This window comes from Heptranchias perlo, chromosome 26 (genome assembly GCF_035084215.1).
Source record: "Heptranchias perlo isolate sHepPer1 chromosome 26, sHepPer1.hap1, whole genome shotgun sequence".
Classification (NCBI taxonomy): Eukaryota; Metazoa; Chordata; class Chondrichthyes; order Hexanchiformes; family Hexanchidae; genus Heptranchias; species Heptranchias perlo.
Genome location: NC_090350.1, coordinates 35,813,763 through 35,841,047, shown reverse-complemented (window position 1 = coordinate 35,841,047; position 27,285 = coordinate 35,813,763). Strand labels below are relative to the sequence as shown.

Here is a 27,285-nt window from a genome sequence, read left to right as displayed (position 1 = left end):
CTGAATTTGAATACCAGACCACTGTTCAGATGTAGAAGAAAGATAAAACAAACATTTCAACAAAATCCCAATTATTTTTTATGTACATTAATGCAGTTACCTTGACTGAATTAGCAATAGTGATTTCAATGCAGTTGCTAGCCAGGAGTCAGTCAAAACTTCCACATCAGCTCTTAACTGCTGTAAGGAATCCCTCTTGGCCGGATTGAGCAGCTCTGTTGAAATAATAAGTAACATTCATTCATTTTTTAAACTCCTTTACCAACGCTTGTTCCAGCCATTCTGAGTGGAAAAATAATTCTCAAGGTGGCTGCTCACAACTTTGTCATAAGAAGTTTACCTCCGACATTTGTACTGTATGTGTTGTACATTTCTTTTACACGTCGATATCGAAAGGCCAGCTTTCTCATCCAATCAACACCTCCCTGAACACCACCTCCCGAGGAAAGGCTCGAACCAGACACAGAGCCATGAAATCCATCGGTAGCAAAGTTGTAATTACTGAAACCAAAAAGTTAAAATATCTTAAAATTATTGTTCAAATACAAAGTGACTTTACTGGCTTATACTAGCTTGAACAAAAAACTGCTTATTTTTGCAATCAATTGATTATTGCATTTCTACAGCACTATTCCCCCACTTCTGCAAGTTTTATTTATCTTGCCTTGTTAGGTTCTTCTCCCACTCCTTGACCAAGAAGCCAACCCAGCATTTTTTCCTAGCCTCCTGCCGATGTCTCTCAGTCATCTGCACAAAAGAGCCCTGCAAATACACCTACACCCACCCTACAGTGGCACAATGGGTGGCATCAGGTGTGCGTCTTCATTGTGATCCTCAGGAAAGGGCATTATTGCACAAACCTGACAAGATTCACAAAGACTTGGCAGTAATGTTGCCAATATAATATGTGATGTGAGTTGATCAGAAATTAAATATAAGTAAAAACCATGACAAACCCTTAAACACCCTTGTGCATCCCCTTCATGCTCACGACATGTTTGCCTTACGCTTCCTACTGCACATATGTGATGCATATCCTGTGACTGTAGCACAGATAGTGGCAGGTTGAGTGAGGCTGGCTGTGAAAGAGATGCATGAGAGGGTGAGTATGAGATGGAGCCATGAGATTGTATGATGATTGGGTTGAGTGGTAGTGGCGGGACGAGTACTGGCGAGGTGAGTAAGTGCAGGTAAGATGAGGATGAGGTTTGAGTGGGTGTGAGGGGTGATGTGACAGAGTAGTGTTGGCAGTGCAGAAGGAGATGTGGGGTGGGGGCGGTGATGTGGCAGACGGAGTATAGGGGAATGAGTAAGTGTACTCACTTTGGCTGACCTACTTAGGTCATTGCAGCGCCTCCTGCACTGTATGCAGGTGGGCGATATGTTGATGGTGCAGGTGACCTCCTCTGCCACCTCGAGCCAGGCCTTCCTGGTGGCAGAGGCAGGCCGCTTCCTCCCGCCCGCCGGGGCGGGGGAAGATCTCTGTCCTCCCCCTCCTCCTCCTCCTCCTCCCCCCATCTAATGATACCTGGGGTGAGGCATCATTAAACCTAGGAGCAGCCTTCCCCCTGGGCTGCTCCATGCTGTATTTTTTCCTATTTCTTGCAGCATGTCAGTGGAGGACTGCCCCTTTAAATAGAGCTCCTCCAGCTGACAGACCTTACTGCGCATGCGCAGTTCGCCCGACGCGCAGATCAGCAGCGGGGAACCCGGAAGACCAGGTAAGTGGATCCAATTAGGCTGCGATCGCGCGCGGGGCAGACTGATTTCACCGGGAGCGTGGGCAGTAAAAAAAAAATTCCAGGATAAGGTTAATATTCAGGGAATTTTTAACTACTGTAAATCTATGGTGTGTCATTATTTCTATTCACTTATCCATTTACTGTTTATCATAAGAAAAAGCTTACCTCCAAGAGATTTAAAGTAGTTACAAGTTCTCTGAATATTAACCTTTACATGCTGCTGACTACAGTCTGTGTCTCTCTGGCCTGCCTATCTTTCTCTAATGGTTTCAGACAGAATACTCAATTTTTTTTTACAAGGTACCTAAATATGCAAACAATCTGCCAAATGTGTCCAAATCAACCATCTATACAAGGCTGGAATAACTTGTTTCAAATTGATAATCAAATACACTCCAGATGGTCAGTAATCACAGCAAATCTTTTTTTCCCTTTGCAGTGAGATTTTCTCTCCTGCTGAATCACTTTATTTCTGTTTGGCACCTTCTCCAGACAGCCCAGCTGAGACTGAACTCTGTTTTTAATGGGGCTGGAAATGAAACAAAACAGGATAGATCAAATGTCCTATTAGTTGTGTAAATGTATAACACAGCTGGTTGCATCAACATTTATGTACAAGCAAAATCAACAAACTGTACATAATTTGAAAAAAAATTAGGGAAATATAAAAAAAGTCTCAGACAGCTATCAATTCCATAGAATCACAGAAAATTACAGCACAGAAAGGAGGCCATTCGACCCATCGTGTCCGTGCCGGCCGAAAAAGAGCTATCCAGCTCTTGATCCGTAGCCCTGTAGGTTACAGCACTTCAAGTGCACATCCAAATACTTTTTAAATGAGTTGAGGGTTTCTGCCTCTACCAACCTTTCAGGCAGTGAGTTCCAGACCCCCACCACCCGCTGGGTGAAAAAATTCTCCTCAGCTCCCCTCTAATCCTTCTACCAAATTACTTTAAATCTATGCCCCCTGGTCACTGATCCCTCTGCTAAGGGAACTAGATCCTCCCTATCCATTCTATCTAGTCTCATCATAATTTTATATACCTCAATTAAATTTCCCCTCAGCCTCCAACGTTCCAAAGAAAACAACCCCAGCTTATCCAATCTTTTCTCAGAGCTGAAATTCTCCAGCCCCAGCAACATCCTCGTTAATCTCCTCTGTACTCTCTCTAGTGCAATCACATCTTTCCTGTAATGTGGTGACCAGAACTATACGCTGTACTCAAGCTGTGGCTTAACCAATGTTTTATACAGTTCTAGCATAACCTCCCTGCTCTTATATTCTATTTCTCGGCTAATAAAGGAAAGTATCCCGTATGCCTTTTTAACCACTTTATCTATCTGTCCAGCTACCTTCAGGGATCTGTGGACATGCACTCCAAGGTCCCTTTGTTCCTCTACACCTCTCAGTATCCTCCCATTTATTGTGTACTCCCTTGCCTTGTTTGCCCTCCCCAAATGCATTACCTCACACTTCTCCAGATTGAATTCCATTTGCCACTTTTCTGCCCACCTGACCAGTCCATTCATATCTTCCTAATTTCAACCACAACTTTGTGTCATAGCACATTACTGCTCGAGCAGGAACAAGCAAGTGCAAGACTTTAAACTGAAATATAAAATTAAAAATATATTACGTCAAGTCTTGTCCATTGTCATCAGCTGCAACATCCTCCACATGAACTTGATCACACTCCTGTTGAATAAGCAAAGTAAAAAGTATGAACTTGGAATTATGCTGATATCAAATTCAGGCATGGAAATCATATGGGTTTTGTGCCATTTAGTATTGACAACCCATGGAATTCTGTACTGTAGTGATCACTGGTTAGGCTTTCCTATCATGCACATTATTCTTCCCCAGTTCCTGTATTTACGTGCAGGCATAAATGAAGTTCCACATTTGCCTTCCAAGTACTGAACAGGAGTACAGAAACAGACTTAAAAAAGCCAGATTACTAAGTGACGACTGTTCAAAGTTAAATTACTAGTGTTATAATGTATAAAGATAGCCAAACCATCCTAGCCTTGCACAAGTAAAACCAAAAGATTAAAAACACAAAGGCACCTTTCCTTTGAGGCTCAGATACTAGATCAGAGATGTCCAAACTCTGCTACACAATACAGACTACCCAAGGTAAAATTTATTTGGATACAGAAATATTAAATTTAAGTTTGGTTTAATTTTTAATAGGGTTTTCAGTTGTCAACAAATTTTTTTTATTGAAACCATTTTGAAACATTGGAATATTTGGATACCTTATATAAGCAACGGGTAAATTGACTAGCAAGATATCACTGCATTAGCACCTCAGTGCAGCTGGATTAAATTTAAGCCTTAGCAAAGAACAGTTAAACATTTAAGAAATCTATTGTTTTTCTCTGCTAAGGTTCTCCCACCCTGGAGCCACACACTACACTCTGATCAATGTGACCAACATCTAGAAGATCGGTACTAAAAACAGAAAATGCTGGAGAAGCTCAGCAAGTCAGGCAGCATCTGTGGAGAAAGAAACAGAGTTAACGTTTCAGGTCGAAGACCTTTCGTCAGAACTGGAAGATGTTAAGAGTTAAAGTTTTTGAGCAAGTACAGAGCCAGGGAAAGAGGGGGAGGGAAGGAAAGAACAAAAGGGAAGGTCTCTGATAGGGTGGAGGGCACGAGTAATTAAATGACAAAAGGGGGGGATGGTGCAAGTCAAGGAAGATGCAAGATCAGTTCCTTGTGCACACTCCAGTGACTGATAGCAGTCTGGGGGTGACTCGATATTCAGTGTTCCTTTGCTTTCTGCCCCAATAATCAAGAGAACAGATTTAAAAACCAGCACAAATCCACAATCTAGCACGCTGTAGCGGAGGATATTAGTTCAAAATAGACTTGCAATCTTTTTTTGAAATAAAATTAACATTTTATTTCCTTTACGCACTTCATTCATCAAATGATTCCAAACTCTAAAGGTTAGAATTTCAAGAAGCATTTGACTTCAAAGTTTATGTGGGGAGACTTGTATATAAATCTTTTTGGCACTCTAATATTTTGCCGCTAACTGATATTCATTACCTCCAAGTCATTGAAGAATAAGTGTGTATCAGCAAGATCAAAAATCATCTCCTCCATTCGCAGCCCTAATGTTAATGCTGATGTTGGGTCCTGCAAGGTAACCATAATCAGTCAATAGAGGCACCACACACAGTATAAACCGTGTATTTAATCGAGAGACAATATCAACAAAAAAAAACAATTAAATTTGTATGTGTCATTTAGAGGTGGGGGAACAGTTGGGACACTATAATTAGCTCCTATGCCTCTGGACTTTAATGGGAGGGCTGAGGAGGGAGGGAGAGAAAGAAATGTCAAGGTTCCTGTTCACTGTCCAGTGACTCCTGCTGGAAGAGGCACATATGGGTATCATGCAAGGACAGGAATAGGCTTAGCTACAATGCCCCGTTATCAAAAAACATACTGACATTCAGTGTCTAGGCTTACATATAGAAAATAGTAATGTCCTACTGGGAAAGCTGGGACCCATCAACCACTCCCCAACACAAGTCAATGCTTCAGGAGAGAAAGGGAGACAATTAGAGAGGCATTTATTTTTAAAAAGAACATACGTGTGTAATGATAAAGCACTAACATACAGTGAAACTGGAAACTATCAGGTATATGTCATGAGACCACAGAGTTAAATACACATTGTTTGCATGTTTAGGTCCTTTGTATCAGGCATGTGAGATGCAATGCTACCAATTATAATCTGAGACTGTGTGTCTCCTGCTTACCGTCATTTTAATTTTAACAGGTTTGAAGTGCTAGGGGTCTGTCTTTACCTGGCCATGTAGAAAGTTGCCAGCTAGCGCAGTAACAAGCTAGTCTTACAGTTAACACCAGCTCAGCTGTACTGTTTAAAATTGGAGACTAAATTGAAGTGTGGTGAGTAAATTTCACAATAATTCTGTAAATTTCTATTTTGAAGATTCAGAGAAATATAATGAAAATTATGAAATAAGCAGATCTCCTGTGACCACTCATCACAGTAGGTTGGAAGATTTATAGTTTGGAGGTTTTATTATTCAGGAGCATTGTAAACACAAAGTATTATTTGGCTGCAGAAGTGCACCTGTATGTAACTTGATGTGTCCCTTTAAGAGCACAAGGTGTAATTACTGTGGCTTCCTCAGGTTAATTGGAGGCTGAGTGCCCTTAACAGGTCCTCAGATCAATTAGCAGTCTGACTAGCTCTCTTTCTAAAAAAGAAAAAAGTTTCACTCAAAGTCAATCAACGCATTTTCTGTTAATGGGGTTTCTCGCCTGCATTTTGGAAAAGATTGCTTTTCTTTTTTTTTGAAAAAGTGACAAATTTTGCTGCGTGACACCTGAAGTACAACAGACTTGTCAAAACTAATTTATTGCAAATGTGTTTTAGTGTTGATCCACCTTTAATACTTAGCTATTAAACCAGTTTTACATTTAAGCTTTTTAGTCATTTCCTACCTTTCCAAATTTTTGTGCATACGACCCGGTAAGTAGTGAATGAAAGATGATAATGGTTTCATCCAAGTCCCACACAAACACACGCTGTGAAAGAACACAGGGATAAAATATAATTTTTTTATTGTAGAATCTTTTGACTTTTTTTTAAAGCAAACTCATGAAGGATAAGTTGCCACCCCAAATCTTCTGAAACTGTGCGTGAAATAGCTATCCCAGCATGTGTTTCTTTAACTTCTTTGATTCCAAATAGCATGGTTTGATGGTACTATTTCTAACAATTTTATACCAAGACGACAAACAGCAAATCCAAGACACAGAGCAGGATGGTAGCGAGCATCCACTGTTGGCTCAGTCAACAGCACTCGTACTTCCGAGGTTGTAGATTCAAGCCCTACTCCAGGACTTGAGCACAGTTAGGTTAGGGAAAGCTACATCGTCAGAGGTGCCATCCTTCTGATGAAAGGTAAAACTTCCTGTTCTTGTGGGTCGGGTGCACATTGAAAATCCACAGCACTAGTCGAAGAGGAAAAAGGAGTACTTCATGTCATAGAATCATACAGTACAGGAGACCGCCCTTCGGCCCATTGTGCCTGAGCTGAATCTTTGAAAAAGCTATCCAATTAGTTCCACTCCCCGCTCTTTCCTCATTGCCCTGTAAATTTTTCCTTTTCAAGTATATATCCAATTCCTTTTTGGAAGTTACTATTGAATCTGCTTCCATCACCCTTTCAGTCAGTGCATTCCAGACCAGTCCAGTCCTGGCCAACATTCCTCAACAAACCCCAACAAGATCAGAAACTGTTATTTACAAGATATTGCTGTACAAAAAAATGGATATCACATTTGTCTACATAGCCAGTCATTTCACTGTGTTTGAGACACATGATGTGGTGGTATATAAATCTTTCTTTTTAAACTGTCTTGATACTGAAGACAAACTTAATACTTTTCCCTCCTATTTCTGTAAATTGTCTCCACTTGCATCTCTTCTCTTAAAAGCCAAGTCCTGCTGTATTTTCCCAGGTATCCTAATGGCCATTCTTCATGTGCAAACCTAAATAATTATGATTAGTGTGCTTGTCAATTGGCAGCAGGGGGAACGAACCGTGGTTAAATTTTCCTCCTTTCTATCCTGAAGATGCTGAGGACAATTGCAGCATCCTCATTTTAAAAAAAAACTTACTCTGCTTAGCTGTAAAACACTTACCCACATCTCCTCAGAACAGAATATTTGTTTCAAATAGTTTATGTTGCGATTAAGAATGAGCTTGCATTTAGTTTGCACCCTATATGCCCCTCTAGATGTCCCCAAGCACTTCATAGCCAATGAATTACTTTCGAAGTGCAGCCACTTGTTTAGTAGGCAAACATGGCAATGTCCCACAAACTGCAACACAAGAACCTGTTTTGCTGGTGTTAATGCAGGGATGAATGTTGACTCTTCGCCAAAAAATGATTGTGGAATTTTTTACACCCAACTGAAAGTCTTCGGTTATAACATCTCATCCAAAAAACAGTAGCTCTGACAGCGCAGCACCAAGTGCCAACCTAAGTCACGGATTAAAGTCCTGAAGTGCGACAAGAACCTGCAACCTTCTGACTCAGAATGGAGAAGGCTACTACGTGCATTCAGTACTGCTTTTCACAACACAAAATTGCTCTGTGCATTAATGGTTCAGATTTCATTAATTTGTATTTAGTTTTTGAATAGATGACATTTTGCTACAAGTTACACTGACCATGGATTTAAAATAAGCAATACTTACTTTTGCCTTGTAAGGGTTCTCAGATCAGTACAAGATGTATCATATTTCTCACCTGGATTTGTTGTTCACTATGCACTAATTTCTCTAACCTTAAAAAGAGTTCTGAGAAAAACAAACATCTTGCTCATCTCTAATGAGAGTGCGGAAAACAAGTTTCGCTCCATCAGTCAAGTTCCTTATTAATTTGAATTTTAAGCACTAACCATATTAGCCTTAAATTAGCTCCATTTCATCCACACCGCGTGAAATAGAAAATGAAAACCACTAATGCCCTGAAGTGTAGTAGTGAAACTCTACAATCACAGCTTCAAATCTGATTTGAGGATAATGTACCCATGTTACATGAATGGGGAAAAAACATTCCAAAACACCATGAAAAAGCACCTTTTAAGTTTAAGCGCACGGTAGGTCTTTTTAAACTCGAAGTATTGATGGAATATGTCACCTCTGCATTTTCTAGCAGCAGCTGCCATATTCTCAATATCTTCCTTAAATCAGGTTTTGTTCTTAAAAAAAACTATATGGTGTGTGACAGGATAGTCTGGCTGATGTTTTCCAAATTGGTGTCTCGAAAGAAATCAGGTCAATAAATTAAGATTTCGCCACTGGAAAGCATTTTGAAAACTACAGACTGTTCAGACTGGGTACGGACATCCAATTACTGATTTTTAATTAACAGTAACTCTGGGTATGCACATTTCAATTGGAAATGTCAAGCAACAGACAGCAATATCCCTAAAACAATTAGATTGCCATTACTGCCCCACCCCTCCACCACAAAAGTTTGGTCAAAACCTAAATGTACCTCCAGTTCGTTGTCAGGTGGTGGCGAGGAACAACTCTTCTTTCCTTTCCCCCTGGATTTCCCACCTGCATTTTTACGAGATTGCTCCTCAAGTTCCTTTACTATTGTGGGTGACAGATTTTGAACTGCACTAGAATCTCCTAATACGAAAGAAAATTAAGCCAGTACTTTTGAGTGTAATTTTAACACATGCAATTCCTTTTAAAAAAAATGACATTTTTACATTTGTTACTGCTGCAAAAACCCAGGTGCTGGCTTTTAAAGCTTTTCTGCTCTTTTAAACCAGATTTAGTTGATTCTCTTTTTAAAATTTATTTTTGTTACAATCATATTTTTCTTTGACAATCCTCAGTTGCCATGTGTAGATCTGTTGATCTTAAATAAAAAACTTTTTTTCAAATGCTACGAAAGCACTTCCTGCCAACAGCTTCACTTTCCACTTGTAGTACTGACTCTTTTCAACAGATCGAGCCACATAAATCCTGCTCCATTTTGTGCCGGATACTGGTTGTTTGCAGGCTCCACAGTCCATTCATCAGCTGTCTTCTAACCCAATAGAATAATGTAACTGATCATCAAGATTATGACAATGAAGAAGAAACTGAGACCATTCACCATCACAGAAAAAGTTCAGCTTTTAGTTTGGACTGAAATCAGACAATGAATATCCTGTTTTCTAGGTTTTTCTCCACTTTTGGTACATTTTTTTCATCTATTATAGGATTTACAGTAGGTAAAAACAAAAAATGATCCAAATTGTTCCTTTGGCTGCAAAACCGCCAGAGCCTCAAAATAACGTTTACCACCACCTACGAGGAGCAGCCACTCCCATGAATTAACAATACTGTGTCTAAACAAAAAGCTGTGTTACCCGATTTGGCCCTCTCCCAAGTCACTATTAGCGTTCGCAGCAAGTTGCAGTTTTCATACAAGCGCCCCTTAAGTCAAAACATACAATTTCAGAATGTACAGTGAACGCGAGTTGCCTCAGATAACCACCCAGCCTTTTATGGTAAAGTTGTTACTAGACAGTACATAGGATTCCACGACATCCATCTTCTGAACTGAAGTGACAAATTCAGCCACACAAGACACTTACCGTAATGGGCTAATTTACTAAATCAGATTTCATTACAAATAAAATTACTTGCCGAAGCAAACAATATAGGTGAGGTATTAAACAACACAATACAGTACTATAAGCCTGGAGACAGTTTGCAAGGAGTTAACCTGTCTGACAAGTTTATAATTTTTTTTAAAAAATGTAACAGACCCTGACATGGAATGCTACTTAGAAAGAAGTATGCTATCTTGCTCCTCAGCGAGAAGAGCTGGGGAATTATGGAGGTGCCAGTTTAGATTACTATATCCCTATCCATCATGGCAAGGTAGCCAAATTGTGTGCTAAAGAAGTTTAACATTAATGATTCCTTTGAAAAACAGGCATTTGCTTTGAAATTCAGCCTGTCAAATTGGATGAACAATGATACAACTTTTAAATGTAAAACCATGAAAATGACTACATTGGGAATAGATGAGAATCGTAAATATGCACTGACTGGTTCGACATGCAGCTACGTTCCCACACCAGCCGCCATTTCAAAAACTTTAGTTGCTTTTAAAGTTATGGACAGAGAGGAAAAGGGGGAGGAGGGAAACACTGAGCTCAATAGTACAATACCCAGTTTGCTATTGAACAGTCGATGAATCAAATATTCTCTTGCCGGTTTGTGAAATATTGCATATACTGGAGTGACTTCACAGGCTGGAAGATAGTGAAAAGATAGTTGTCACTGATTCCACTCTGCACGGAGTGTTTCCCCAATCTCATCCACTGCCGAAGAGGTGGGGGGGGGGGGGGGGGGGGGAGAAAGAGAGATCAGGAAAAAGATAGAACAAATACATGCAAACATAAAACAAAATTAGGGAAAAATATTGCACATGGAAGGAGATAAGATCACATAGGTCCAAGGTGCCTCTATTGAGCAAATGCACCACATATCCAAGGACCATTAAAGTCAGATTTACTGCCAATTCAAAAACCAGAGTAAATCAATGGGGGGAAAAAAACAAACCCAAAAAACCCAGGTAAATTCAGAGAAAAAAAAAAATCAGGAAAAAGTAAATTTTTATTTTGAACATTGCTAAAACTCAAAAAAACAAGCAAGGGACAGTCAGGTGACAACCCACAATTATTTACACAGTTAACCGATACCACTTTATGGGACTCAATATCAGACTCATTTAATCCTTGGATAGTTTTTTTTCCTAAATTAAAAGTAAAATTGAAGAACCTATATTTATTAATTGTGGTACTAGTCACTTGCCTGCCACTATGATGGTGGGAAATTAAAAATTGTTGGGAGATTACGCAGAGGGGGTCGGTTGCAATTTTGCTTTTAGTAAATAATTCCTTGGTGTGTGTGACCCAAGTCAGCCTTTGATTGATGACCTTTGTCTACAGGGGACTTTAAGTGTGGTAACTATATCAGTGCACTGCTGTCCTCGCTCCAAACCCAAGTAAGAATGAAAGACTGACATTTGCTTTAGGCATCCACTTAATTAGAACTTTACTTCAAAAGGAGGACACGACTACAGGGGAAGGGGAGAGGCCAGTTCCAATGTAAATGAAGTGCTCCCCTAGCCCCCGGATAGCATTTTTCTTTGGAAGGGCAAACAGTGTTAAATATTTACCGTAATTACCTAATCATCAGTCTCTGAGGCTCAACATACTCCTTCCCACATCGCAAAAAAAAGTTGCTAAAATCTTTGCAAAGCCAGTATCCCTTTAAGAGTTTTATACAGTAGCACATTATGCACAAAGCAATATCGTTGCATGACAGTACTGTAGATTTTAAAGGACCAGCTTAGAAACAGAACTGTACTAAAACACATTACCTGATTGGAAACCCTGGCCTGTTGGACTGGACACCTGTGCTTGCATTTTTTGCATCTGGAAGGTGGCAGTCGTTGAGGTGCTGCTGGCAGGCAGAGAGTTTGGAGTCACTGTGGTTCCATAATTTGAATTGGGAAAATACGGCACATATTGGTTTTGTCCAAGAGATGCGTAGGAAGAATAATCCTACATTTTAAAAAACGGATGGGGCAAAAAATAATCAATTTTTTTTCAAGACTATGCATTTAAAAAAAAAGTGGTTTCAAAATATAATGTAACAGAAAAAAAAAACACACTACCTGATTAGAACTGCTGGGAGTTGCAGCACTGGTGACAACAGTTGCTGCAGCAGTACTACCAGAATAAACACCAGTTCTTGGGAAACTTGTGCCTGTCAAAATAAATATTTAAAAAGTTAAAGCATTTTCAAAAAAATATATATAAATATATACACATGCATGTGCATATATCTGTTGTAAACCCTAAGATTTAAAAATCATAAATTGAAAGAAAAATACAGAACTGTGAAATATCTTAATTAGTAACAAGGTAAATACTGCTAATATAATTATTGCTAAACATGGATAGACATCTCACAAAATCCATACCTATTGTACATAACCCTTCATTTCATGCAAAGTGTATGCTATACTTTTACCTTGAACTGGATAGGTATAGTGTGCTGGGCTGGTTTGGTTTGAGCTAAACCCTGTACTGTAACTGAGGTATCCAGGCTGACTGGGTGATCCATCTTCTGTTTTCACACCAGGCCACAATGCACCTAAGATAAAAATAACAATTATCCATTAACGGCATTTATACATGACAAGATTACCAAAACCAAAAACAAAATATGGGAACGGAAGCGTTTGATGGAAACCAAATCTCCCTCAGATGCAATATACGTTAAGGGGGCTATTCTGCAAAACATTACGGAAATGGCTTCAGATTTCAGTCTAGTGGATCCCACAGTAACTATTTCAGTACTACCACAAGATTAATTAAAATGATTGATTTTTTTTTAAAAACACAATTCACAGTCAAGAGCAGTTGTGAAGATCTGAAATTCAGAAGAGTCCAAACGTGCAAAATTTTGAACAGCCATCACCCTTTATTACTCCTTCAGGAAAGTACTATTAGGGAAGTAGTGAACAAGGATAAACTGGGTAATTGGTGCATTAGCATAGAATCCTTTCACTTTTGGGGCCTGGGCTTAAATCCAGTCCAGTCTGAAGGGATGCAAGTTTCTTCTCTCTCTCTCTCTCTCTCTCTCTGCCAACAGTATAGACTGAAACCAAATGACTGAACAGTCTCAACCCAGCTCCTAACTGGTGTGGTTTCCCAGCAAAAATAAAACTGTTCCTAAGTTGGCATTCTCTGTCAGGCAAGCCACAAGAATAACTGGTGTGGGAAATTGGAAAAAAAAACACACTGGTGTTAATAGTAGGTTGTAAAGTTCACTGTTGGGCACAAACATGATGGGCCAAATGGCCTCCTTCTGTACTGTAAACTTATTTAGAGGGAGGTTTGTTCTCCATCTGGGCATCCTGCATCTAACTTACGAGAGGTTGACCCAGAAATCACTCACCCAGATGAATGCAAAAATGTTTTAAAATAGTGGACTACCACATATCTCACCATGATCAATCATCTGCTTCATCTAAATAATCATCCGACTAGAGTGCCTGATTTTTAATGAAAAACATCCCCAAACAGTGCATAGAAACTAATCAACTGTTCATTTAATCCAAACAAATTCTAGCATTGCTAAGACGCAAGCTACAACTCTATGCAAAAATCCCAAATGTTCACTCATCTAAAAAGGATCTTTAACCTTTTAAACTTGGTTTCATATGAGGCCAATATTCACAGCATCGTAGAATGATACAGCACAGGAGGAGGCCTTTCGGTCCATCGTGCCTGTGCCGGCTCTTCGAGAGAAAGCTGTCCAATTAGTCACACTCCCCTGTCCTTTCCCCACAGCCCTGCAAATTTTTCCCCTTCAGTATTTATCCAATTCCCTTTTAAAAGTTATTATTGAATCTGCTTCCACCACCCTTTCAGGCAGTGCATTCCAGATCACAACAACTCGCTGCGTAAAAACAATTCTCATCTCGCCTCTGGTTCTCTTGCCAATTACCTCAAATCTGTGACCTCTGGTTGCTGACCCTTATGCTACTGGAAACAATTAATCCTTATTTACTCTAACAAAACTCATCATGATTTGAACATCTGTTAAACTCTAAGGAGACAAACCACTTTCAAGGAAAGCAAATGAACCAAGTGTCTTAGAAAATGCTTTGATCCATTTCATGTACATAAAGAGGGATGCAAGATCAGCTTACCAAAGGGAGGTAGTCCATAAGGCTGACTTGGTTGAGGATATGCAGTGTAAGAAGCTGGCTGTTGCACTGCTGGATATCGTGTCTGTCCCGTATAAGAAGCTTGTACTATTGGTGGAGAAAAAAGGTGTGGATATGGCCTAAAAAAATTTAAAAACTGATTAGTCTGAAGTAAATTTAAAAGGTTCTAAAACTGTACTTATTAAAAAAAAACTCAAATTATTTGATTTCCATAACAAATTGATGAGCTGCAATAATTGCTGGTTAAACAGTGCAGAGAGAACACTGGATCATTTCCACTGACTTGATAACTAATCCTTTTAAAAAAAAAGAGCAATTGGACTAATATGAACTTGTTTCTTCATTGTTGAGAAATAAAGTATATGAAATGGTTCACAAGTACAGTGTTTACACAATGTGTTGCGCAAAATACTATAACCAATGCCAGCATAAGGTATTTTAATAAAATGCTTTGGTATTAAAATCCTCCCTTCGGTACTTAAGGGTTCAACTAATTTGCAAGGACTTGTAATGTGATGAACATGAACCATCAAAAAAAAATCCCCCCCAATAATGTACTGTAGATGTAGAAAGTACACAATCTATATGCTTTCAGAATTCTAACAAACAAGTTATTGGGAAAGTCCATAGAAAATGTAAGAGGACACAATTAAAGCCATAGGAGCAAAACCCCCAACCCCCAAAATGCAATAAAATAGGTACGCAAACGGGTACGGTAGCATAGTGGTTACGTTACTGGGACTAGTAATCCAGAGGCCTGGACTAATATTCCAGAGTCATGAGTTCAAATTCTGCCACGGCAGCTGGGGAATTTAAATTTAATTAATTAAATAAAAATCTGAAATTTAAAAAAATCATCAGTAATGTGTGGCCATGAAGCCTATCTGGTTCACTAATGTCCTTTAGGGAAGGAAACCTGCCGTCCTTACCCGGTCTGGCCTATATGTGACTCCAGACCCACAACAATGTAGTTGATTCTTAATCACCCTCTGAAATGGCCTAGCAAGCCACTCAGTTGTTCAAGATGGCAGCTCACCACCACCTTCTCAAGGGTAATTAGGGACGGGCAATAAATGCTGGACCTGCCAGCACGCCCACATTCCATGAACGAATAAAAAAAAGTACACACGTAAAGGAGGCAAAACCAAGTGACATACAAAATACTGTTTGTGTAATTCATTTTAAAATAAAATCATTTTGTAAATATATTAGTCGTAAAAATGAAAGTGACGAGAATATTCAGTTTTATAAAGTTCAATTAATTATTTTTCCACTCATGGAGAAACTTGACCAGCCATTAAGGTACTGCTTTGTGGGAAAGATGCTGCCTAATTTCCTGTTCTCTACTGTGGCAAATCTACTGAGGCAAATCTACTGAACCAATACTCAATCACTACTGAATCCTTGCAGATGGACCTGGGGCTCTTTTTAAAAAATGAACTGTATGATTATAGAGTCTGCCCACTCCTCACTTTCAGGCACTTTAGGCTTAATCAATGTATACCTCTGGGCAAATTGTTCACTACTGGATAGGGTTCATGTACCAGGGGACATGAAAGTTATAAATAAAAAGGCAAATCAGATTTTAAAAATTCATCCAAAGAGCAATAGACTTATGGAATAAGTTACCAGGGAAGGTCACTGAGAGACAGAATAAATGGATTCAAGAGACAGGGATTGAGGGATAAGGCAAGAAGGTGGGTAGGATGGTTTGATCTATGAAAAACACAGGCTTGTTGTGTCTAATGGCCTTCTCTTTTTCCTAAAAATTCTTATATGCTCTAAGCGCCCATGGCCTAAAAGTATTAGATGGTCAAATTGAGAAACCCTTACTAACTTCAAGCCAACGCCACTCATTTAAGTTGAAACTTACTTTGTAGGAAACATTAGCGAGTTATCTTGATTTGGCACCCGTGGACTATAACCCGTGCAGGCTATAACTGCAAAAAGAAACATGGCAGGAAATATTCATTTCAATTATCTGGCATCAACATTAGAAAGATGAAATGTCATTGCTACATTATCCTACTTTGCCCGAAGTAAAGTTGTTAATCTACAAAGTATTTGCTTTTGTCAGGCAAGACCACCAGGATTTATCAAACCTTTTAAGTACAGCATGAAATTCATTCAATTGTAGGTACTTCATCTCAAACATGAATAGAAGGTACTTCAATTGTAGGTACTTCATCTCAAACATGAACAGAAATTGATAGCCAAGTTCCGCACCCATGAGGGCGGCCTCAACCGGAATCTTGGGTTCATGTCACGCTACACGTAACCCCACCAGCGAACAAATGTTCTCTGTTTTTAATATAACGGGTCATTTGCTGTCTTCCTTCCGGATGTGTCTATGTCTCTGCCTCTCTCTTTTTTTGGGGGGGGTTTGTATATTCGGTGGCCTTGTAGGTGACACCTCTCTGTCTGCTCACTGTGATTGCCTTGGCAACGGGCAGTAATCACCAGGCATTGTTCTGTGATTTATAAATGCGTAGGATTCGAAGATTTCATTTCCACAACATTCACCTGAGGAAGGAGGAAGCCTCCGAAAGCTTGTGAAATTTAAAATAAATTTGTTGGACTATAACTTGGTGTTGTAAAATTGTTTACAATTGTTAACCCCAGTCCATCACCGGCATCTCCACATCATGAATAGAAGCAGCTGTGAACGGTCAAAAGCTGTCCCTTTCTTTTAAGCAACAAAAAAACTTTTTTTTTTGAAGTGACTGAACTACCGAATCACGTTGTCCAATTTTTCTGTGATTATTACGATGCCGCACATCCATATCACGCCATAACAAATTCCCCGTTGATACAAGTTTGTTCATAAATGCTTGGAACCCTGATGTTTTTTGGGCCCAAGGCGGAGCAATTTATGCACAAGGCTGCCATTTCACTGGCATTGTGGCGAGGAAGGCTTGTACTTAGCTTGGATTAAATTTAAACATCTTAGATATATACTTGAAAAGAAGAAATTTGCAGGGTTATGGGGAAAGAACAGGGAAGTGGGACTAATTGGATAGCTCTTTCAAAGAGCGGGCACAGGCATAATAGGCCGAATAGCCTCCTTCTGTGCTGTAAGATTCTATGAATTAATATTTTTAATATAAGCCATCTGAAAATGGTGCACAAAAACCATAATAAAATTTTTTTTTTAAATCACCCCTCAGCCCTCTGTTCCAATGGAAAAAGCCCCAATTTTTCCATAACCATTCAAGTGAATCGACACACAACCTCTCCATGACTCCAATATCCCTCCTATAATGGAGAACCCAGAACTGCATGCAATGTCTTCTACAAATTCACCATTGCTCTCTATATTTTGTATTCAATGTCTGGAATTCCATTTCGTTTTTTTAATCCACATTCTGACTAAGATCACCTATGTGTCTGCACCAATATTTCTGTGTTTGTCCTCTCTTCAGCATCTGTTTCGGGTGTAATTCCCTTCAGTGTTGCTCTTCCCAAAATGTAGTACTTCACATTCCTCTGCACTGAATAGCATCTGCCACCTATCTGCCCATCTGTCTGTTTCCTCCTGCATTCTTCTTCAGTTTGCCAAGTCTCCAAATTTGGTATTATCAGCAAATTCCAATTAAAATATTTTAAAATGTTATCTTCAAACCACGTTTTTTTTTAAACCTCTTCAAATCTCCGTTGGTGGGTATTTATTAGATACACAAATGACCTTTCCAGGTAACCTGTTCTAAACAGTCCAATTCGATCTTTGCTCTCTGCCTTTCGTCTTTACCCCATATGGTCAGTTCCTTTAAAAGCTCCAGCTTGACAGCTAAGATAAGTTGGTTCTATCATTCAGTAACCATGATCATCCCTCCCCATCAGAGATATTGCTGTTCCTAATGCCCTTGCAATGAGATATTACAGCAAATCAATAATTATGAAAATCAATTTCCTGGCCACTGCTAATAGTCTTAGATTATGTGTTATTATTGCAAGTGCCATCCACAGTAATCTATCTTGTTTACAAGTTACATTTAGAAAAAAGAAAAAATACATTTAGTAAGAATTAAATTCTGAACTCTAGATATATTGCCAATTAACATTTTCCCACATGTAGACATTTTTCAACAAGACAACGTCTGTTTATTGTGTGGCTAAAACAAGCTGTTTTAGAGTACGTCAGGGACAATGCTATAAGCAGATTAACACATTCCTTGTTTTCACAATTTTCGTCGTCATATAGTTTTTGCTGATTTTGTAATAGGCTGTTTAAACTTATATTTAGCTGCTGTCTGCCATTCCTTAGACTGTATAGCAACAGCTTTGTTGTGTAACCTTGAAAGAGACCAATTGAAAGTGCAGCAGGGTGTTATAACTACTTGCAAAGCCCTCTAATCCTTAGACCTAATTTGAACAGCAAGTGAGCAAGAAGTCTCGTGTATGTCAAGACTTATCAGGGCAATGATTAAATCAGTGGAAGGAAAAGGCTGGAAATTAATTCCTATGACCTCGTTGTCAAGGCTAGAACACATTGAACAATTTGTCCAGCAAGTTGTTTAGATGGACTAAATGGTAGATTATTTTTTTTTTTTCTGAATGTTCCATTGCTTGGGAGGAACCCCAGCTCTGGTTATATGTAAATGGTTTGTGCCTGCAGTAGTATTCGACAAAACACTGAGGATGTCAAAATGCATGGCATGCTGCCCCTCGAGGTTTCCAGAGTGGAATGTAACCCACCATGACCTCAGCCCAGAGCTGATGAAATACCCTCTCCTCCTTGTCTCACTCCTGATCCAGGCCCCATTATCATCCTGCTGGTGGTTCCCAATGGGATCATTTGTAAAGCCCAAAGTATGGAACTCGTTCTCTCTCCTCGGGTATGACCCAAATTGACAGGCACCCACACCAGCAAAGTGACAGGACTCGAACAACAGTGAAGGAAGAGAAACTCTGGAGCAAGCTCCCTCCAAAGAGCTCCTTTCCTCCTTCAGTTGTGATCCATGTCCCTAGGGACAGACTTAAATACAAGGCAAGGCACATTACAGGAGGTGACACTTGGCCAGCTGTGATATCTCCTGTGAAACTTATCTAATGATGGCCATGTCTCTCACCACCAGCTATTGTGCTGCCTCTCTTGGGCTTTACAGCCATCAGTCAAGGTCAGGTTCCAACTACCTTTCTAGCTCCTACCAAAATGTCTCTCTAGCTATATATGATTTTCCCTAAAGGTTTTCCTATGTAACTCCATGCTACCTTGGTGTCCACTTCCATGCATCTACTGGCTGCCGTTCTAGAGCTTCCCTACACTTCAGTCTCCCAGTTGCCACTCCAACTCCTTTTCATCTCCTGCCCTCCATTAAGTGACACTTTTCCCTCCCTCATAAGAACATAAGAAATAGGAGCAGGCCCCATTCAGCAAGATCATGGCTGATCTTCTACCTCAATGCCATTTTCCTGCACTATCCCCTTGAAGCCTTTAATATCTAGAAATCTATCGAACTCTGTCTTGAATGTACTCAATGACTGAGCCTCCACAGCCCTCTGGGGTAGAGAATTCCAAAGATTCACCACCCTCTGAGTGAAGAAATTTCTCCTCATCTCAGTCCTAAATGGCCTACCCCTTATTCAGAGACCGTGACCCCTGGTGCTAGACTCCCCAGCCAGGGGAAACATCCTCCCTGTATCTACCCGATCGAGCCCATCTCCTACTTTAGACAAAAATGATGGAAACGCACAGCACGTCAGTCAGCATCTAAAGAGAAAAGACAGGTTATTGATGTTTCAAGCATGTAAAATACCACAACCTGTCTTTTCACAAATGCTGCCAGACGTGTTATATATTTCCAGAATTTCTATTTTATTTCAGAATTCCAGCATTTGCAGTATTTTTCTTTTTTCCCCTACCTTCCTTTTCTCTCTAGGATTCCCAAATGCACCGTGACCATCCAACCCCTCGGCCACCTCTCCTCTCCCCTCCCATTCCCTATCGATCCCCAACAATCTGGTTTTCATCCTATCCCCAGACTGAGGTCACCCTGTTCAAACTCACTAATGATATCCTGTGTAACTACAACTGCGGTGAGTTAGCCCCTCATGCTTGCTGCGGCCTTCTATATAAAATCGACCGTGCTATCCTCTTCCATTGCCTTTCCTCCATGGCCCATTCCATAGTCTTTCCTCCATGGCTCATTCCATAGCACCATCTTCACATGGTTCCATTCCTACCAGCACATTTCCTGTAATGGCTTCTCTTCCAGGGCTCACACAGTCACCAGTGTGCCCCAAGCTTCCATCTGCAACCCCTTATTACTCACCTATATGCTGCTACTCAATGGCATTATCTACAGACATAGGATCAGTTTCCACATGTATGCCAACAATACCCAGCTTCACCTCCATCACCACCCTTAATTCCACACTACTGTGTCCAACTGCTTGTCCTAAATCAAGTCATGGATGAGCTAGAATTTGGCAAGACTGAAACCATCCTGTGCAGCTCTCAACAGGAAGTTTGCACAATAGCAACCCCCCACCCCACTCCCCGCCATCCCCCTCGTCCCTTTAGATGAGTCTGAAGAAAAGCAATCTTAGTATCCTGTTTGATCCTGAACCAAGCTTTGAAACCTACAACCAGTCCATTACCAATACCATCCTGTCGCTATCACTACCTCATCACCATTGACGCTAAAACCCATGCTTTTGTCACCTGAAAACTTGACTCCTCACCAGCCTCCTGCTTCTATCGTACATAACTCCAACTCATCCAGAATTCCACCACCTGCATCCTATCCTGCACTAATTCCTCCTCACCTATCACCCTTATCTTCACCAACCACCACTAGCTTCCCATCTCCTGACAAAATTTCAAAATCTGTTGGCAAATTCTTCTACAACCTGACTCCATCCTACTTCGACAATCTGCACCAGCCCTACGTCCCAACTTGAACTCTCCACTCTGATCTACCGTATATAACACCCACCCCCACACCTTTGGTGACAGAATTTTCATCCAGCTTATCCTGCATTCTACAATTCTCTTACCCAAACCCCACAACCTTCCCCATTTTCAAAAACCTCCTTAAAACTTACCTCTTCAACCAAACATTCACCCATCTCCCTCCAACTATTCTCCCTACTCCTGCTTCATCCATTCCAATTTCTGAAGCACCTTGGTGTGTCCTTGCTCTACAAAGTCAAGTTGTTGCTGTCGTTTGTGTAACCGTAAGCTGATGGGCTTGTGTTAGGCAGGATACCTGCAAGATGTGCATATGACCAAGTACTTATAAAATCCTAAAGGGATGGGATCAAAGGTTATAGAGCAGGGACAAAGGTTACACAGCACCTTCTAAAGAAATTCCACTTTAATCAATGGACAGGAAAATTGGTCTCCCTTTATATAATTTAAAGATTAAAGTGCAATTCATGCAGGATGTCTCCTTTTTAAATTATACTTGGATTGGAATTTCTACACAGAAGAAATTAACAGATTCCTCCAATGGTTTTAAAAAATATTCAATGACTCATTGAGCTACAGACACCAGCGATGTCCCAGGTTCAATCTAACTAGTGTATTCAAAGTTAGTTGAATGGAGCCAGTGTAGTATTAAGTCAGTTATTCAGCTTTCCTGGGTTTAAGGTGGGGAGGAGGGGGGGTTGCGGAAAAAGGAGTTTCCCAGCAAGGGTTCAGACTCCTGACCAGCATCCACAAACCCCTGTTACACATGCGACTGCTAGCCAGGATCAAGATCAAATCCAGCTCTGAAGCCCCTATATTTGAATACGCATGGTCAAGACTCGCACATTAATATGGCACCCGGGCAAAGTACCACAGGTAACTGTGCACAGAGTTATACCCCAGCAAGGTGTCAGCGCATTTGGGAATGGATTGGGGGGGGGGGGGACGATAAGAAAATACACTCCCCATTGAAATGGCTTTGGAAATAGCCAGTCTTGATTTCAAGGATCCACTAAAGATTGAGATTAATTATCTCTTCTAGGACTAATCCACAACCAGAGTTTTAACTTCTCTTGCAAACTACACATTTTTAAATAAAGTATCTACAATGCAGTTACATGCACTGATAAGTTCTTACCTGATCCTGGATATGCATCAACAGATCTGTTCCCTGTTGGAGTTTCAGATTCACTGCTTTGAACCACTTCATTTTTAACTACATAAGGAACAAATATTAATAAAGGCACAGATTACTCATCTTGTCACATAATAGCCATTGTTCTCAAAGATATACTCCACATAGTGGGAAGACAATAATGGACTGCATACAAAAGAAGGCAGGCAGGAAAAGGTTCAACACAAATACGAGGAAAAGTTGAAATCCAGCAGAATGGGAGAGCTATAAAAGGCAACAAAGTAAAAAGGGGAATATGAAATAAAACTTGCAAGGGATAACAAAGTTAAGAGGAAAAGTTTTTATAAGTATATTAAAGAGAGTGGTAATGAGGAAAGTTGGCCCATTGATGGTCAATGAGGAAATGGAAGACTTGTTGAATGAATACTTTGAATCAGTTTTCACAATCCAAATTTACACAAAGAATGAACACTTGGCCGGCTCCCAACAACTATTAAACAGTATTCTAGCACCAATCCATGACACGGAACAGAAAATGGGAAAACGGGACGAGAAATGTTGGGAGATATTAGCCAGCATGAGGCCCAAATCAGAGGGGCTCAATATATGAAAAAATTAAGCTGTGAATTTATAATTTGCAGACTTTGTAAAAATTAATGTGTGGTTCAGCCATACAGACCAGAAGAGCCAAGTTCAATTATTGGTATGAGCCGTGAAAACTGGTTGGAGCCAGAGTAGCACTCGGTGCACTCAATGCTTGGGTTACAAGATACAGGGGATGGGAAAAAAGGTATCAGTCAGAGTTCCCACTCCCAGTGACCACTATCAGAACTGGATGGATGGATACTGGGCTTCACAGCAATGCCTCCAGCAGTCAAATACGCGCCCAACACTCAGTAGCCATGAGTTCAACTCACCTTCTGCTTCACTCAGCACAGTTAAATTACTAGCCAGACTGCTGGTCTCAGACTTTTGCGTATCATTTCTGTTAGTTTGACTCTGCAGTCTGATTAAGTTCTGCAGTTCCCCAGTCCTGGGGAAATGGGAAAGAAAGAGAATTTAAAAAAAAATTAAACCCTCTTATGGACTTTCATTATTCAACCCTAACACTTCAAATAACAGTGTGTATGTGAGGTTTAGTTGAAGAACCTGCTCCCTGTCAACTTTTTCTTCTTATAAAGAACAATTTTTGGTCTGTTCTATCTGATCTTCTCCCCTAGCATTCATGTGCGTCTTTAAATCAGAAGCAGGGTAATCTAGCTGACAGAATTCAATCAACCTCTCCTAGACTAGTTTTCACTAGGCAGGGTCGCATGGATGTGTGTGAAATTTTACCATTTTTGTTTAAATGAAATCTAGGTGAAAATTGGAATAAAATAAAATGAATATTGGCATTTCATCTGGAATGTGTAATGCTAAAAAAAAGCTCTGCAGTTTGCTGATGGTGGGCTGGGAAAAGGAAAGATAATTCCTGTAAGTCAATACAGGTCTTGAAACCATTAGGACAGAGGTTTGTTTGATTTTTCATGAGCCACCTGCCCACAACATTTCTATTTTAATATGCTTACACTAAAAAAGGTCTTTTCTTTCATTAAAAAGTTGTTTGGCAGATTTTGCCCATTTTGGCTGCATCGCACTGTCATCATGCACATCACTCCACAGATCCTCACTACATTTGCGTAAGTTAAGTCTGCCCAAGACTGGCTTCTTAAAAAAAGACACACGCACAAATTAATACTGTATCAATATTGGAGACTAGCAGTTTATGCAACCAAAACCACTTGGATCACTCGAGTTTTGCATATACCACAATTGTATGAAAAAGGTCTTTGTTAAACCTCCTCTTCTCAATGCCTAACAGCACACAAGGCAACTCATTTCTTCCACTACTTTATATCCACCTGATGGTGCTGTAGGTCGTTTCTGTGACAAAGTCCCTTTATTTATGTGGACAGGTCGTTTGCATGATTCACAGCTCCCTACCAGGATGAGAAAGGGATGGGAGGTCACCACTCCACGCCCATCGGACGCAAGTACCCCGCTGGTTATCAACCCAGCATTCAGAGTCCGGAACTCTGGTTTCTGCTCATCGTGACTGTCTGGAGTGGGGCTTAAACCCATAACCTTCTGACTCAGAGGTGGGAATTTTACCACTGAGCCAAGGCTCACTCCTTTGGTAAACCTAGCACAAAAAAAACTGGCAGTTATTTTAAATCTGACTTCCACGTACACCTGAATAAAGATTGCTGTTTGTGGATTCATTCAGCAGCTTTCAATTACTGGCGCTCACTTGAGAAGGGTGAAGGCAAACTTGCTGGCTGCAATTTTTCTTCCAGCAGCATTATGATAAATCAAGCACACATGCATTCAAGATTTCAAATACACAAATGCCGACAAACCTTAAACCTTGCTCATCTGTGGTATTCAAATCATGGCGTGATTTCTTCACCTGCAAAAGAAAACATCTTAACCCAACTACTTAAAAAAAAAACAGGTATTCAAGATTTAAATGAAGTATCTAAGGAACCTTAAAAGGGGGAGATATTTCACATTACAGCTCACTCATTCATGTAACTAATACATCTCACCATATATCTCTGTCGCATACAATTGGAGTATGGTTAGAAACATTCACAAGTCTTGAGCAAGGAGCGAGCGAGCGCGACAGACCGAGAGAGGAAGCGACAGACAGGGGGAAAACTAAAATTTCATGAAACTGCCTGCTCAATAGTAGCGTGCACGATTGGACCATGGTTAAATAAAATGCAAATTGTCTTACTGCAATCCTAGGTTTGACAAATCACAGTAAAAATCCAGTCAAATAAAGGCTTTAGTCAGAATTAAGCAAGAAGTGACACTTACAGGTCGCTCCTGTGAGTCCTGTTGATCTTCCATTGAAGTTGGTCTGTGATTCTCACCCCTTTGCAGATACAGGACAGCGATGCTTGTTCGTCTTCAAAAGCTATAATGTCTGTCAAAAAGTTTTTACAGCCTTATATACTCATCACAAAAGGTCATCTGATATGAAATATTCCCAAACTGCTCATTTATTATTTCAAACTTAGTGGCATGTGAGGTCTTATCTACAGCAAAGCCCATCATTAACTGTACAGAGTAAAAATACTGAAGTGCGGCTTTATGGTTAAGCCTGGACAGATCAATTAGCTGGATATAAAGCATGACATGTTCCATAACCAAGCACACCATGTGAAATAATCAGGACATCAGACACGTGTAACTGCTATTTGAGGAATGCACTTAATTTTTTTCCCCCAGATAGATTCATAGAATCATACAGCACAGGAGGCCATTCGGCCCATCGTGCCTGTGCTGGCTCTTTCAAAGAGCTATCCAATTTTGTTCCACACCCCATCTTTTTCCCCATAACCCTGCAAATTAGTCCTTAAGTACATGTTCAATAGCCTTTTGAAAGTTCCTCTGGAATTTTCTTCCACCACCCTTTCAGGTAGTGAAAAAAATTCTTCTAATTTCCCCTCTTGTTCTTTTGCAATTATTTTAAATCTACGGCCTCTGGTTACCAACCCACTTACCAAAAGAAACAGTTTCTCCCCATCTACTCTTGAAAATTGAGGATTTTTCGAATATCTCTATTAGGTCTCCTTAACCTTCTCTGCTCTAAGGAAAACAATCCCAGATTTTCTAATTGATCTGTCAAAATGGCATGGGTTGCTCCAGTGTCATCAATAAAGGGGTCACATTTATACCTACACCCCCCCCCCACCTTTTAAGGGGTTTAAACTTTTTTAAAAATCCCAACTTCTCCAATCTCTCTTCATTCCTGGTACCATTCTAGTAAACCTCCTCTGCATCCTCTCCAAGGTCTTGACATCCTTCTTAAAGTGTGGTGCCCAGAATTACACACAATACTCCAACTAAAGCCTAACCAGTGATTTGTTATGGTTTAGCATGACTTCCTTCTTTTTGTATTCAAGCCCCTATTTACAAAGCCAAGTATCCCATACGCTTTTTTAACCACCATATCAACTTGCCCTGCCACTTTCAAAGATTTGTGGCTATGTACCCCCAGGTACCTCTGCTCTTGCATCTCCCCCAAAATAGTACCATTTGGATTATACTGCCTCTCCATGTTGTCCCTTCCCAAGTGCATCACTTCACATTTATCCACATTAAAATGCATCTGCCATCTATCTGCCCATTTCACCAGGCTACGCAAATCCTACTGAAGTCTGTTACTATCCTCCTCGCAATTTACTACGTTGCCAATTTTTGTATCATCCGCAAACTTCGAAATTGTACGCCTTATCATATGTTCACATGATTTGTCACTGTTCACCTGATCAATAAGCAATCTGATTATCATCCCAATAATTAAAAAAGCGATAGGAAAACTACTCCTCTGAATACATGTGAGCTGCGAATAAGGTGGACAAAAGACACCTAAAAAAGCGAATCTGCATTTTCAGGATTAAAAAAACATTCAAAGCAGGAATTTTTCTCAAAAAGCAAAATCATCAACTTCCACCATCATTACTAGACAAAACTTCTTTTACAAAGCAGTTTGATTAACATTATGCAGCATTAAGCCTCTGGCGACTACATAGTGTGACTGACTACTGTACGTCCTTTTATAGAATTCAAAATACCCAACTTGTCCTCTGTCACAGCTACAAAACTGATCCATACAATTAAAAGTCTTGCACCTTGCATCATGCCTTCATTGAGCAAAAAAAAAAATCATATTTAAAAATAACCATCTGCTGGAATGAGGTTTGCTCCCCAGTCAGTGAGGAGGGTCACCGTTGATGCTAAGTTTTGACACTGCAGCTGCAATCAATCAGACCCAGACCATGGCGAATGACCACCTCCCTGGTCAAGGAGACACTGCGAAAAACTTTCCTGGTGCAATGCTACATCAACAACTTCAGCAAGAACTATAAATCTACCCTGGGAACCGAGATTGGACATGCAGAAGTTTTATTTTTCTCAGTGGGTGATTGTTCCGTGGAACGGTATTGCAGAGGCGGTAGTCAGGATTGGCTACTTGCAGTCCTTTAAAAAGATGTTAAGAAACATTTATGGAAAACTACAAGATCATGGAAGAAGAATGGTAAGATTTGGATAATAATCAATGGGATGGAGCCTCCTGGACATGTCTGATCACTTTTCAGAAGTCAAAGAGGAGTTTTTGACAGAG

General features: G+C 40.1%; 1 protein-coding gene across 7 annotated transcripts in view; it reads right to left on the bottom strand.

Annotated features, from left to right (window-relative positions):
• Window positions 1–27,285, bottom strand: part of LOC137342685 (eyes absent homolog 3-like) — a 52,951-nt gene that overhangs the window by 8,471 nt on the left and 17,195 nt on the right. For all 7 annotated transcript variants that reach the window (XR_010967326.1, XM_068006782.1, XM_068006781.1 and 4 more), the window contains 15 exons: window positions 24,972–25,080; window positions 24,509–24,558; window positions 23,027–23,142; window positions 22,113–22,190; window positions 15,935–16,001; window positions 14,044–14,180; window positions 12,357–12,479; window positions 11,998–12,089; window positions 11,701–11,884; window positions 8,803–8,942; window positions 6,232–6,315; window positions 4,801–4,890; window positions 3,380–3,438; window positions 341–501; window positions 101–215 (listed from right to left, as the gene is read on the bottom strand). Coding sequence is in view for 6 of the 7 variants with exons in the window: in XM_068006782.1 (XP_067862883.1) it covers window positions 101–215; window positions 341–501; window positions 3,380–3,438; window positions 4,801–4,890; window positions 6,232–6,315; window positions 8,803–8,942; window positions 11,701–11,884; window positions 11,998–12,089; window positions 12,357–12,479; window positions 14,044–14,180; window positions 15,935–16,001; window positions 22,113–22,190; window positions 23,027–23,142; window positions 24,509–24,558; window positions 24,972–25,004 (1,529 nt within the window). In the remaining variant the exon portion in view is untranslated. The remainder of the gene's footprint in view (window positions 1–100; window positions 216–340; window positions 502–3,379; window positions 3,439–4,800; window positions 4,891–6,231; window positions 6,316–8,802; window positions 8,943–11,700; window positions 11,885–11,997; window positions 12,090–12,356; window positions 12,480–14,043; window positions 14,181–15,934; window positions 16,002–22,112; window positions 22,191–23,026; window positions 23,143–24,508; window positions 24,559–24,971; window positions 25,081–27,285) is intronic.